The 15,111-nt window shown below is 38.3% G+C and overlaps 1 protein-coding gene across 7 annotated transcripts in view; it reads left to right on the top strand.

Annotated features, from left to right (window-relative positions):
• The window catches only part of CEP112 (centrosomal protein 112), a 158,266-nt gene that overhangs the window by 38,732 nt on the left and 104,423 nt on the right, over window positions 1–15,111 (top strand). For 6 of the 7 annotated variants that reach the window (XM_053960179.1, XM_053960180.1, XM_053960175.1 and 3 more), the window contains exons 15-17: window positions 99–194; window positions 992–1,051; window positions 3,527–3,606. In XM_053960179.1, the coding sequence (XP_053816154.1) occupies window positions 99–194; window positions 992–1,051; window positions 3,527–3,606 (236 nt within the window). The remainder of the gene's footprint in view (window positions 1–98; window positions 195–991; window positions 1,052–3,526; window positions 3,607–15,111) is intronic. The other variant, XM_053960177.1, reaches the window with a different exon arrangement.

Below are 15,111 nucleotides of genomic sequence, written 5' to 3'. Positions count from 1 at the left end.
TTTTTCCATTTTCTGGGAACTTTAGAGAAATAAATTCAAAAATGCAAACGAGCTAATGAGGAGTCCAAGACAAAAGCTGCTTTTTCTGTTAAATCCAGCAGACATGTGATGTGATTGCAGAATTACGCCGTGGAATGGCTCTGCTGAAACAACAATTGCAAGACTCTGAACATCAAAGGAAGCAACAGCTGAGGGTGAGCCCTGACTTTCTTTCTCAGAAATGACCAACTCTTTTTACTTTATTTAATGATTTAAATGTTTAGATATCCCTCCTTAAATGTACTTCTGTATACCATGCTGGCTTGTTTCTGTTTTATGAATGGAAATACATGAAATGTCACATATGGTTAAAGGTTCATTTAAAAAGTGTGGCTAAAAGAGAGGTAAGAGCAGAATCTTCACAGAAGTTTTCTGACTGTTTCTTGTAGTTCACATGTTAAATAAAAGAGTTTAAATCTCTATTGATGTATTACAAAGAATACCTGCTGTCAAAGAATGATGAATATATTTTTTTTCTCGTAAACTGTAAACATTTTTAAAGTTTCAAAATTGTTTTTAATTTGCGCTGTTTAATAGTTCAGTTCAATATTCTGTCTTCCTGTAGGCATTTAAATTAATCCTTCTATCTCAGGGTAATGAGTTCCACATCTGTATCATGTATCAGTCCTGGTTGAGTTTTGGCATCTACTTTTCTTCCAATGTCTTTCATTTCATAGTTGATATAGTACAGAATGGCATTTTAATAGCTCAGGAGAACAAGTTGCTGTTTCTCTTTAGCAAATATGAATCATGACTTTGGAGATAGTTGTGTTATTTGGTGTTGGTTAAATTTTTTTCTATGTCAGAGAATTTTTTCATGATGATATAAAGTGGGTTTTTATTTTGTTATGGCCTGTTCTATATGATAGCTAATGTCTGTGTTTGATGAATGCTCTGAAATGGAAGAAAAATGGGATTTGTTGATTTAGAATACACATCTTTTCCTCTACAGGATCAAGAATACAAGGTTCAGCAGGACAAGCTTCACATGCAGCATGCGTATGAGAAACAGGTAATATTTCCAGGAAAATCTCCCATCCTCTCCACACCTCCAGTTTTCTTCTGTTCAGGACATAAAGGTTTAAATTTTGAAACCCCCAAATAGTAAATTTGGGAATCCAAGCACTTCACAAGGTTTGGAAAAATAATTGGACAAAATCAAGTAAGATTTTAAGCACAGCTGTTTAAGGACAGGGATATCACCTCTGATTTCAGGAACCTGTTGCCAGGGGATGGAGGCGGAGATGGCATTCCCAAAAAAGTGGCCCTGGAAGCCTGTCTTGTGTGTGTACACTGCTCATGGTGACAGCTGCTGATATTGAAAGGAAAATGAGCTGAATGAAACCTGGCCTGACCTCTGCCAGTGCTCATGTGTTCTCCCATACTCCTTTTCCCCCAGAGTATCTCCATTCCATCCTTCTCCACGTGTTCTCTAGATATTGTCAACAGGCATCGTTTTTACATCAGAAGCTTAAAGTAAAAAATGTAATTTTCATCAGAAACACTTCATCTTAAAGCACTTTGCAAATCCTGCCTGCTCTTTTAGACTCGGAACATCAATAGGCTTCAAATTAAACTTCAATTTTAGTGACATTATATGTGCAACTCATGTGCAGCCAAGGGGTGTCTTAGATGCCTGTTTAATTGAAAGGATGTGTTACTCAAACATGTCATTGCCAAATGTGGCAAATTTATAACATAAAATAATGGATTGTGATCCCAGCTACTTGTCACTTGGTAATAGCACTTGTGACATGAATTGTAGAGAGGTTTTGGTTTGAGTTAGTTCCTTCTGCTGACTTGAAGTCAAAACATTCTTTGTTCCAGGATCTGCCTTGGTTTAAACCTAGCCTACATTTGTCTTTTTAGTCAAGTCATGGATTTTATGTTGAACTCAAGAAAAATCCAGGATTGGATTGATTTGCAGGCCAAAATAAAAAATATATTGGCACAATTTGACAGAGGTCTGAGGATCTTTTGGGAGAAAGCTTCTAAGCATGGGGTGAGAGTGTGTCAGAAGTGCCTCCAACCAGTGAGCCCAGAGAGGGAAGTTGGAATTCTGCATCAGCAAACAGGGAAGCAGAGCCTTTCTTTTTATAGATAGCTTGACAGCAGTTTGTTCATAAATTGTGGTGTAACTGTTTTCAAACTCAAATCTTTGAGAAAGGATGAGAAGAAAAATAGCAGTGAATAATCTGTGGGTATATATCCATAAACCAGGATGGATTGGCCCATAAAATGCTAAAACAAGTAAAGGAATCATGAAGTCTCTGCTGCAAACTGTTCATTTGAAAACCTACCCATTATCTAATAATCTTTATGAGTCTGCAGTGGCTGTGGCCTCTGAGGATACTTAAACATCAAACAAATCATAGGTAGGAACCTTAAATGTCACTGTTTGATTAAATGTGCTTATCTGCTGGATCAGGAACCAGTTAGGCTAAATGGCTTTACAAGCCAAGGAAACACCTGCTTTTTATAAATAATCGACTGCTTGTTTTCCAAACATTCAGCTCAGCATCAGAAGAGTGACAGATTATTCCTGACAGCCATTCCCAAACCACCTGTTGAATATATAGAATTTTACCAGGTTTGGCAGTAGCTTCTTCATTCTCTAATAGACAGCTCATGGATTTGGAGGCTCTTGGAAGCAAACTAAGTGTTCCTGGAGTGAACACCTCCATGGAACTGCTCCCAGCAGAGCATCCCTGAATTTGTGTTTTCACTGGCCTACACACTTAGTCAAACACATTTTTCTTTATTGTAGTGTCTTAACAGCCTGGAACATTATAAATGACTGTAGGTGGATGAAGGATTTCCTGTATGTCCCATCCCCACGTTGTTCCTTGAGCAATTCTAAAGCAATACAACTCTTGGATTATGTACAAACTCTTGGACTTAACCTGCCCTTGGCAAAAAACATTACAAAAACTCGTGGTTTGGACCACACCTGGGAAGTTGCCAAATTCAAGGGGTTTTGTAACTATTTTTAGGATTATTATTGCTAATTATTCTATTATTATTATTATTCAGGATGTTTATGTAAGGTATTTATGTTTGATATTTTTTATTGTAAGAATTGATGACAAGTGATTCGCTTTGGGTGGTCACAAATTTGGGAGTGGGAGCTCTGCGCCCTAGAGAATACAGGTCACTATTTTAGGCAGTTTCCCATCTGCTTTTCTGTACTTCCATTAAGAAAATCTAGTTCCTTTTTTATGTAATTACTGGTATTTCTTTATTCTAGACAGATATAATTCACTTTGAGAAGGAAAATAGCTCACTGGCTACATTCTCATACTTCATCTCTCCTTTAATCTCTGCTTTTGCATTTCTCATCATTTTAGAAATCCATGGATGGTTGTCTGCATCAGTGGAAAACGAATATGCAAATAAATCATTTTTAGAATTTAAAATAGCATTGATTTATTTGAACTCAGACACTGTTTTGGCTAAAATAGATGGCGTTTTTTTCTTTAAATGGCAGATTAACGGCATTCAGAATGATCTGGAGAAAGAAAGAGCAGATGCTCAAAAGAAAATTTGCTACCTGGAACAGGCTGTGATGTAAGTGAATATGGAATAATTTTGAACCATCCCAGGTATTTTAAAATATTTATTTATTAATGTTTATTTATTTAAAAAAGTATGCTTTATCTCATCTAGCTGCCCTCCTATAGTTTTCTTTCCAGTTTTAAAGCTGCACCTTCAGGGTTCTAATCAACCAGAAAATTAAAAAAAAACCTAACGTAAGATCCAACTCAACAAAATTTTTTGACTTTTAAGTGGTGGGAATAAAATAGAATTAATGAGAATTAATTAAAATAAATAGAGTTAATGATGTCAGCTGGTGTTGCCCTCTCAAATAAATGGGCCCAGGTTCAATTCAGAGTTTATTCATAGGAAGCAAATAATCAAAACTAAAGACTTGCTGCTTTGGGCTCTTCTAGAAAATGGAATAAATTTGAAAGATGTATTTACTTAAAATATATTTTAATTTAGTAGATGATGCTTCTGATTTTATATTTTATGTTTAATATCCAGAAATTACAAGTCTAATGCAGATTTTTTCTCATTGATACGACACTTCTTTGTGGGAGTACTTGTTCTTCTTGTGGATCTAAAGCTGGGAGAAATGCTCTGTGGCAAACAGTTTTCATTAACTAACTTGGAACAGGTTTTTTTTGCTGACTTTGTCCATGAACAGCTAATCAGGCTGCACCAAGTTTGATGTTTTCTGAGCAAGGGAGTGGTTTATGCACAGCAGATGCACATAGGACAAGATCAACTCTTGCTATGCTCCTTCCATTCTTGATTATGTAAATTATTCTTCCCATGTGTTAATCCAGTTAAAAGTCAAAGCTGTGGAAGTAATTTCTAGGATAAACAGATTATTCTGAAACAAACCAGAAGTTATTTGCTAAAAGTATTCAGTTAATATCACTATGTACCTTATCTAGGCTGGGAGAGGCAAGTAAAGATACTTTTATTCCATAAAAGTGACAGGGCTGAAGTCTGTATTTCTTTATTTCTATAATCTCTGAGGTATTTGGCATAAATAGAGACTATCTCAAATCACTGCAGACATTAATAAAAACTCCAGCTTTTAATCTTTAAATTCTTTACACTGACTATTATTTATAATTTTGGGGAGGTTGAACTGTTATCAACTGCACTTAATCTTTCAGTATTTTACCATCTGATTTGTTGATAATGAAGTTGTATTAATTTTCTTCTACATCTTTCAAATAATGTGTCAGTTTGCACTTACTTATGTTAATAAAACCAGTCTGGCTTTGCAGCCCAGGGTTGATCCCCACATGGGTGCAGAGGAAATTCTCTCCAGGCGGTATCTGTGAGCTGCTGGGGATTTGGACCCTGAGGAGCTCTTGCAGAAGCTGAGGACATCCTCGGTTATTTCAGCTATTCCTTGGCTGTATTTAAGCTTAGGTGTAGCTTGGAGTTGGGGTAAGGATTTGAAAGACTCAAGTTTTAAGAGCCCAAAGTGCTGGTGATGCTCCAAGGGCCATGAATTAAAACAAAGGGCAGAGCTCAGTCCCAGCCTTGTACTTCCTGTGGGTCGATCCTTTGGCCAAAACTGGGCATGGGTCAGCTGCTGGGATTGAGGAGCCCTGGGGGCTGTTCAACAGGCTAAAACTCATCTGCTGCTTCCCCACAGCAAGTGGTTAATACCTGTATGGTTCTATGTGTATATACCTATATGTTCCTATATGGTTTTCAAAGTGGCTCCTAGTGCAGGCTGCTTCTACTCCTGTGGGTCGCCTCTAAATGAGAATATTCTTTGATACTGTATTTTTCCCAGGGCCACTTCCATGTCCTATGGCACTTTGTTTCTCTTATTTTTTTTTTCTTTTCATTTAAAGTTTTTTTAATTCAGGGTGTTGAAAATAATGTAGAGATTTCTAATATGAAACCAAATATACCTCTCCCAACTGAAATGGAAAATGTTTATTTGTGGAGATAGTTTACTCTAATAGAACTCTATACTGCTGCTCTTTTGGTTGTTTTATAGCAGGGGGTTTGGGTCTAATTTTAAGATTAGTAATGGAACTAGTAATGCTAATAAGTAACTGAATAGAAATAAAAATTAGCTTTCAAGTGTGGTTTTGTCTGGCTGGAGACAGAAGTTGGCAGATCCATGAGGATGGATTTAGGATCCTAAAAAGATGCTCTTTGCAGAAATGCAGTGCCCCAGTCTAGCCCAGCTCACATTCTGCTGGTTGGGATTTCAGCTCTGGGTCTGACCTCTGCATTTCTGACCAGGAATGGAACAGACTCACCTGCCCAGGACAGAGGAGCTGCCAGTCCTGCAGGGCTTTCTGCAATTCAAGCCATTCATTTAGCACCAGTGTGTCTTGACTATACTAAGATTTTTTCATACATGTGCTTTTATATTATACACAAGTAAATAATAGATAAGAAGCAGTGGTATTTATTGTGGCAGGAATTGATGGCTTCCTTATGGCTTTTTTTTTTCATTGCTGCAAAAATTACTCTTTTTAGCAATCCCTTCCTATTCATGAGTCTATAAAATCCAATAGCTTATGTAAAAATAGTTCATTTTGCTGAATTTCTTTAACTACTTGCAGAATGAAATGAGCTAACTCCAAGCTCAGGCAGACCCAGTAAATCTTTAGAAAACAACCTCACCTTGCATGAAGTGGGTGAAAATACAGTTCAGCATCTTCCACGGAAATGATGCCTTGTGGAATTGTAACTCAGAACCCAGTAGGTGCATCAGTTCTTTCTCATAAACTACTTTGATCTGAATGCACTTTGATTCTGAAATGGCCACAGGATTATATCTTGAGTAGCTGCTGAGCTGCAAGCACATAGAAAGGGAAGTGGCAGGCATTTTAGGGGATTTTTGTTATTATTATCATTATTTTTCCAGTGCTGTGACAGCAAACAGTGCTGCTGCTGTTTCAAACGTATCCACACTGATGCAGAATGAAAGTGATTTGAGGCATTGTGTGGAATAGTAAAATCCACATTTCTGAAAGTATCTTTCACTTCAAAAATAATAATAAAAAAAAAGTATTGCCACAGTTTCAATACAGAATAGGGGTTTATGTAGTTTACAGAGGGTTTTTTTCTTCTTCTGAAGTTCATGGTAGAAATACCTGTCAAAAGCACACCTTTTGCAAAAGAGTTGCTCCAACACTCGTGGTGGTGACTTGTAGATATAAAATTTATATTTACTTCTGCAGTGCATGTCACAGGCATTGCTTAATAGCAGAAGTCACTCTGAGAAGTGCTGCAAGGGCTTTTCTAGAATATCCTTTAAATGGCATTTCTATAAGAACAAAGTTTTCTTGAAAAGCTTCTCTGTAATTACTTGGGGGGAAAGGTTGTTTCTCTAATCCCCGTGGTCTGGTTGCAGAAAATGTGTCATGAGAGTGGGTTGCAAATAGGCTGAATCTTTGCTGTTCTTATCTCTCACAGTGAGAAGAGGAGTAGGAAATAGAGGTATATAATTTGTCACAGTACAAACTGAGTAGAATGAAACAGAAAATAAATGAGAAAAAAAAAATCTGTACCCATTTGCTGCTGAAGAAATAGCATGGAAGAGAAAGAAAAGGTCTTGCTGACTTTATACAATATTGTTAAACAGCTCTCAGCATCATCTCTTGTGTCTTGTTCTCTGGAATTTGGATGTTTATTCATTCAATATATTTATTTTCCCTCTGCTTATATTTTGGTAGCAGATTGTTGAATACTTTTAGTTTACTGTGAGAAATATCTATTTATGTAGGGAAATATTCCCCATTTTATTGAAGATGACAACCGCTACACCAGCTCAGTTTTGAGGTGGTTTGGTTTTGACACTTGCATTCCGGAGTCATGAGAGAATGCCAGAATGGTTTGGGTTGGAAGGGACCTTAAAAGCCACCCCTGCCATGGCAGGGACACCTTCCTCTGTCCCACTGCTCCAGCCTGGCCTTGGACACCCCCAGGGACAGGGATAACACCTTTGTGGCTGCAGAGACACATAAACGTGGTCACTCTTGAGACTGAGAGATTTTGGATTAAATTCTAAACATCCTGAATAGTTTGAGGCTGTGATGGTCTGTCACCCTCATGGGAAGTGCAGACCAGGGTGATTTCTTCAGGATGAAGGTTGTGACAGTTCTCATGTACTAGAGGTAATGATGGGATCTGATTTAATGCTTTTTGCTTTGCTTGCCTCATACACAAATAACATTTTCATATTCTCCTAAAGTACAGATTTCCTGAGTTCTTGCTCTTCACTTATGTAGTGTGTGAAGGAACCAAATGTTAAGAAGTGACATTAGGAGAAATGAAATGAAATGAAATGAAATGAAATGAAATGAAATGAAATGAAATGAAATGAAATGAAATGAAATGAAATAATGAAATGAAATGAGATGAAACTCGCCCTGTACAGGTGCAGATGCTGTAGTTAAACACCACAGCACCAAGGAATGACTGCACATCTCCTCTCCAGTGCTCCACAACCTTCTCCCTCTCACTCTTTGCCTTTTTTTTTTTTTCCCAAGTCTGTCTATGGAGCCAAATCTCAGCACTTTGCAAGTGGGGATGATACAGAGCAAATGCTGAGCAGCTGCTTCATTCCGACTCACTTAATAAAATTATTTGTTTACATAAGGAGCTACCAACACCTCTTTTTTTCCATGGCTTTCTACCCCTTGTCTGAACTTGTTTAAAATTCTGGGGAAGAAAGAGGGGCTAAACTTTCTAGAAACCAGTAAAGACACTTCTATATTTTAGCAGATTTTCCCAATAGTTTTCCCAGTAGTTTTTAAAGCACACACAGACAGTTCTCACAGCATTTTGGGGTTTGCTTTAGGTGGCAGACCAAATCTTTCCAATCATAACGTGGTGTGAAGGTGGTGCCTGCAGGTGTTCAGTAATTTCAGAAATGAAAATGATTTGCCTTTCTTTTCTCATATATACCTGTGTACATGCATATGCTTGTGTACATGTGAGTTCTGACATGGTAGCCAAGCAGAAGAAGTTGATTTCACATTGGAGGTGGTGCCAGGGAGTTTCCTCACTGCAGACTTAATAAAGCTTTTCCCATTGCTTTTCCTTATTCCAGTGTGAGAGCAATGCTCTGTGCTTCACCATGCTGGGCTACTGTTTCTAGGGGTTTTGTCAGGTGACACTTACTTATATTTTACATTTCAGGTTTTGTGTGTAGCACAGTTATTTCTGCTACAAGGTTTTGCCTCGCAGAAAATATCTGATAAAAATGTGTTAGCACCTGTATTTCCTAAATCAAGGTGGAAGAAATGTTCTTTAGGGAAGGAAATACTTTTTTGTGGTACCAGTTACTCTTCTTGAAACCTCAGTCATTTTTTAAATTCAAAAAGCTTCACTTGTCATCTCCTGGTGTGCTTTGCCAGTCATTTGGTTATTCTGGGTCATTCCTTACCTGACATTGAGCCAGATCCATGGAGCTGGAGCTATTCTCAGGCTTCTCCTGTGGTTTTCAACTTGGTATTGATGCCTGTAAAGACTTCAGAGGGTGGCTTTGATCTCAGCCTTGCTAAAAGCAGAAGTTAAAATGAAATTAGCACTGTCCTGGAGCCTCAGGCTGCCACAGGGAATGCCTGGATGGCAGCGACACCGAGGGTTGGTAAATTCCCATCTTCTCTTGTTTTGATTTCCACAAGGCCTCTGTCTGCTCTGGGCCCTGGTGCAGTGGGCTGATCTGAGTTTTTGAGAATCTGTTTTCATACTGAGTATTTTATTAAGGTTTTTTCATGCCTTGAGTATTTTATTAAGGTTTTGCTGTTCTGAGCCTGCCTGGCCTCCTCCAGCAGTGCTGGTTCTGCCAGGGGTTTTCCCAGTTCACCTGCACTGGTGACATGGGGACAAGGCAAAAATGGGCAGAAGGTGAGGTTGTCCTTTGCAGAATCTTCTCCTACAGCTGTGGCTGAGTAATGACTCATTTTTCATTGTATGGTTCTCTTTGATGCACAAAGAGAAGACTTGGGCTTGTTTGATGTGAAAAGCTCTTCTTGCTTTATTCAGAAGTACCTAAAAATGCATCAAACTTTAGCACAGGAAGTTTTATGTAAGGCTCTTCTAGTCCTTAAGTCCTTATATCTTGCAAAAATCCCTTGGTGTTTATTTAATTTTTCTTCTCTCTGAATTGCCACAAAAGGAACAGTGTAAAAGTGAGGGGACATAGATTTGAGAGAAATAAATGTTGAACAATCTGCTGCTGACCCAATAAAGAGGGAAACAGATGAAGGCAAGGAAAAATAAACATGTGAAGAGAGCTGGCAGAAGGAGGTAGAATAAATAGCAATGGAAATAATTTATTTTGTTTGCAATTTACATTTGCATAATTGTTAGAGCCCAACATTTTGAAAAGAAGTAAAATTTAGGCTTTTCAAAATATACAGAGGTTACAATTTGAAAAAAAAAGCTGTGATTTACAGTGGATCTTGAGAATTTGATTCTACCAAGCCCTTTGAGAACTTTATATTTAAACAGCTGCTCCTTCAAATCCTCTTGTATTGGCTTCTTGGAGTGGTGTGCGTCAGAAATGCCACTGCACACAGCAAAACACAACAGCCTGAGAATCATCAATGCAATGATAAATAAATAAAGGGAGTGATAGCTTTAACCACAAGATAATTTTTCATTTCTTTTTTCCTTTCTTGTTCCTCTAAGTTGAATCCAAATTCTGAGTAATTGCTTCTTGTTGTTAATATTTTCAGGGTAATTGCCTAAGTGTAGTTGTTTTCCTGCAGTTAATTCCATTTTTCCTTGAAAATGAAGTATTTGTGTGTGGAGAGAATGCTTGTCAGAATGGAAAAGCTATTACTGTTTAAAGCCGGAAATAATTAAAGGAATATGAGCAGGCATTGTCTTTAATTCCAAGTGTTGCAATAAAAGAGCATTGTTAAGAGTTTATATTCATGTTCATTGTGTTCATCATTATCTTTGATTAAATGTTGAGGGTTGTCTCATTACAGCCATTGCAATATGATGAAGAAAGCCACGTCTGTGATTTAAAAACAATGGTAATGTGATGTGGCTGAGGAGTTGGGATATAGTTTTACTCTTTAAAACTGGTTTTGGTTTTTTTTTTTTGGTAGTGTGGGTTTTGGTTTGGTGGTTTTTTTGGTTTTTTTTTTTTGGTTGGTTTTTTTTCTCCTTGAAGAATTAGTGGAAAACCAAGCAGCTGTTCTCCACTTGGTGCTTGAGCATCTGAAACCTTTTAAAGCAAACCCAGTCAAAGTTTCCAGCATATTGTAAACATTCCCTAACCCTCGCTCTAGGGGCCACAACGTGGAGCATGAACAGAGGGCTCTGAAATATGGTAGCTTTGTTTAATAGTCTCACTTAAAAGCAAAAATGAAGTGTTCTATTAACTATTTACAGCCTTTCATTTTCTTTCTCCCCGTTTCTCTGGAGACCTACTGGCAATAATGAAATATGTATTGAAAGGAAGGCTCCAGTTGTACAAAAAAAAATGTAACAGTTGATTTTTAATCCTTGGCTCTGGGACTGTTAACGTCCCTCAAGATGGTTATAGAGATATCACATGACATCTTTTTAGTGATAACAACTGTGAAACTGGTTTGATATGGCACACAGCTTATGAAATTAAAAGTATTGCCTTGTGAGGTGAAGAGCATTGCTGTGTCATGCTGTAGCACTCTATTAATTGCTGTAAATTGCTATTCTAATAATTAATGTAGTTAAGGACTATCACAATCACATTGACTAAATGAAAATACAAATAAACAACACTAATGGCAGAATTGTTTCCTTGTTACTCCAAAGGCTTCCCTCGCACATCAGTGTATGTTTTCGTATTTCTTTTCTTATTTCAAGGTTATACAATGCCCAAAACATTGATGAAATGAGAAAAGCTTTCAGTTGGCTAAAGAAAGTTGTACAGATGATTGAATTCAATTACTGATTGTTAAAAAGCATGAAATGTTTCAGGCAGTCACCTCCTTTGAGTCACTTAGAAACCATCTACAAAACAGTACAAGGAAAAACTTTGTTCCTTGTTGTTGCTCGATGATTGTCATCTCTCTACTTCAATTACATTTGGTAATCTTAATTTTGCTTTTACTTTTTATGTACTTTGTACAACTTTCCTTCAGCTACAGTACAACCAACCTTCATGGAGGAGTTGAATCTGATAATTCAAACAGTACTTTTAAGGAAAAGAAAATTGTGACAGTCCATGTCTTCTTGGAAAGAAGAAACCAATGAGCCAAGTAGACACTCATGGTTCCCCAGAATTAAATATCTTTATTATCTACTACAACATGAATATTATTATTCTGAATCCTCAACTAAACAATTATTTTAACTATAAAATTAGTTACCTTAAGTCAGTAGAATGACAGGATGAATTCTGAGCCCTTGTACCTCCTTAACAGTCTTAATCCTGGCAGTTCATCCTCAGCATCTTTGGTTTGCCAACCACTGTTGGCTCTGTCACTCTTCACACAGCTTTTGTTAGTGTTAAGTGATTCTCCTTGCCTGGCTCTGTCCTGTGCCTGGTGATTTCTCACATAGTTTGTCCTTGGATGGTTTATTTTATCCACCCCCAGCTCTCAGTGCCACAGCGCCGTTCTCTGATCTCCATCTTTGCCTTCCTTGCTCCTCTTCTTTGGGTGCCTCATGAATCTCTTTGCTGTCTGTGCCGCCTTTCAGGGCCACCTTTTAATTACAGACTTGTCTCCCCTTTTCTAAACCATTATCTACACCTGTCTCTCTAATTCTCCTCTCCGTGTTGTCCTCGCTGAGGTTTAGCCGTGGTCTCAGCATGGGAAAGCTGTGACTGTTTAATCTCTGTTCTAATCCTCCTCCCTTGATAACTGTGAGAGCCTCTGTGCTCTCTCATACATGTGGTGGATCTAAATCTTGGAGACAGTTTCTGCAATCTGGAGCAAAATTACCAAGTTTTCCTTTCCAGCCACATTTACAACACTTGCCCAGCCTTTTAACCCACATCACATTCATCATTTGGCAGTTGCTCTTTTACTCTGTTTGCACAGCACCTAGCACAACAGTGCCCTGTCATTATTGTAATGAGAAATAGTTATAATAATTATTAGTGTGTTTAACCAATGTCTGCCTAATTTGTGAGCCATTAATTTTGAATCTAATGCATTATTCTTATTTCAGTGTGGTACTGCATTATTTGCTCCGAACTCATTAATGGCTTTAAGGAGTGATTTAGTTTGTTAATGTTTTCTCATGATTTATTTAAAACATAACTATATAGTTTAAAAGAATAATTGTATTCTAAATATCTTCCATTGTTGGAGCTTACTTGAAGGAAAGCAGACCAGCTTTCTGATGTTAAACATCTCAAATTATGCAAACTGTAAACAATTTATAAATGGAATTGTGCTTTTTCTCATAAAGACAAACTCATCTTATTCTTAAAACTGGGGAACACTTTATATTTATTTCTTGCCTTTATATTTTTGGCTTTATTTCTTTGAAATGATGAAACAAGTTAGAATGCTTTCTAACAACTCCCAAATATTAAAGTGCCCAGGGACAGGATAGGGATGATGTTTTGAAGGCAATAAATATTTCAGCTTCACATTTCAGTCTTTCTTCTTTGCTCCTTTGATCTGGCTTTGGTTTAGTTATCATTCCGCTTGAATGACTTCACAGTGTCTCTCTTCCTCTCCACACCAAAAAGAAGAAGTGTTCTGCACATATTCCATATGTTTGGGGCTGGCATGGTAGGAGAGCCCTGGTTGTTCCTCGTTGTTGGTGGGAATCCCAACCTGTGCACAGGGATGCTCCAGCCACAGCTGGGATGGAGTTAGGCCCACAGCTGAGCTATCACTGTGTGTTAAAAAACAGAGCAGAAAAAACAAAATTGGTTTTTGTGTATTTCACAGATTTGGCATTACTACTGAAGCATTTTTCTGTAACAATGAACCCATTAACCCCTTCTTTTAGAGCCACGTGGTATTTTAGGCCTGAATACATTATTTATGTAGTGGAATAGCTGCATGCTAGAAGTTAGGTCAGAGGGGCTGTGGCAGGGAGTGGTTTTTACGGTTTTTGGTACTAAAAAGTGGTAGCATGGGTCTTGTATTTGGCTACAAATTTAATTAATTTGTTAAACTGCTGCAATTTGGTGGAGTCCTAGCAGTACCAGTGCATCTCCATGTGAGGGACTCTCTGGGTGCAGGAGCAGGATCATGGGTCTGCTTAAATTTCACTATGTAAAATCAAATGTATGTGTCTGCACACCAGATGGGTCCTCATATCTGTAGACACTGAAGATACTGAGGTGAAATTCCTGAATTTTGGTTTGCATGGGAAATTTGGGTATGTTTTGACACAGGTTGTGTTTTCAGCTACGCAGTTTGCTGTGTATTATATAAGAAATTGTGCTCTCCTCTGGAAATGTGTTTATATAGGGTTTTTTTTTTAGGTTTTTTTGAATCTCAGTTAATTATATGAATGGTGATAACTGATTTTTTTCCAGCATGTATTAGTGAGAGTCAATTTTTTATTTCTTGTGACATTAGATAAAAAGGAAAGCTGTGTAGAACCAACAATATCCTTCTTCAGCTGCCTTTCAGCAAGTGAATAGTTTGCAGTTTGGTGGGGAGCAAAGCAATTTTCCCTCAGAAGTAGTAATATTTAGGAAAGAGAGGGAGGAATGGGCAAAGACTTGTGTGAGTACAGCAAATCTGAGTACATAGGATTAGAGTATGTGTAATGTGGGAATGGCAGGACAGCCTGGCCTTTCCCAGCAGATCTCAGCAGCTGCAGTGGGGCTGCAGGCTCAGCCATGACTCTGCTTTTCCCATACCTCAGCCTTCTCTCAGTCATTTGATTTTGTTTTAAGTAGCCCTGTGGGAAGCAGGGAGTTGGACTCAGTGTGGGTCCCTTTCAACTCGAGATATTCTGGGATTCCTGTTTATCTCCAGGCAGAAACCCAGAGTCATAACAACCTGGGAGAGACTTAGACAAGGGAGGGAGCCTCTCCCTCTTGTGGAGTCCATCAGAATTTAAATTTCAGAAGCTCATTCAGTGGCAAAATCTATTCCTTGCTCTGCTTCTGTTCTTCAGTGCAGTTGGGATTCAGTGGGCTGTGCTGCCAGCAGGTTTTGAAAACCTGGGGGAGAATTTGCCTATTTGTGAATTAAAGCCTGGTATAAGTTTATAAGAAATCATGAAGAGTTTCACAGCCTACTACTGTTTTCCACTGAAAATCTCTCTAAAAGACACACAGGGAGCTTGGGCGTGGGTTTGCTGCTGGGATGTGAAACTCTGTCCCTGTAAAACCTTGGGGGTGAGTGTGTGCTGGCACTTCATGTCTGAAGGGTTTTGATTTGCTGACGAGGCTGAGACCCAGCCAGGTGCATCTCCTGCTCCCTGTGCTGTTGGTGAGCCCTTGCTGTTGTTCAGGGAATGGTGGGAGCCCTCCAGGAAGGTGTTAATTCATCCAAAATTTGCTGGGACATCCCAAACTTAATTAACCTTTCCTGTTAACCCCTGAATTGCCCTGGGTTTTGTTAGTGCAGTGCTGTGAAGTCTCACTGCGTTTGG

This window comes from Vidua chalybeata, chromosome 19 (assembly GCF_026979565.1).
Source record: "Vidua chalybeata isolate OUT-0048 chromosome 19, bVidCha1 merged haplotype, whole genome shotgun sequence".
Taxonomy (NCBI): Eukaryota; Metazoa; Chordata; class Aves; order Passeriformes; family Viduidae; genus Vidua; species Vidua chalybeata.
The sequence above is the reverse complement of the archived record's forward strand: the minus strand, read 5'-3'. Positions and strand labels throughout refer to the sequence as shown.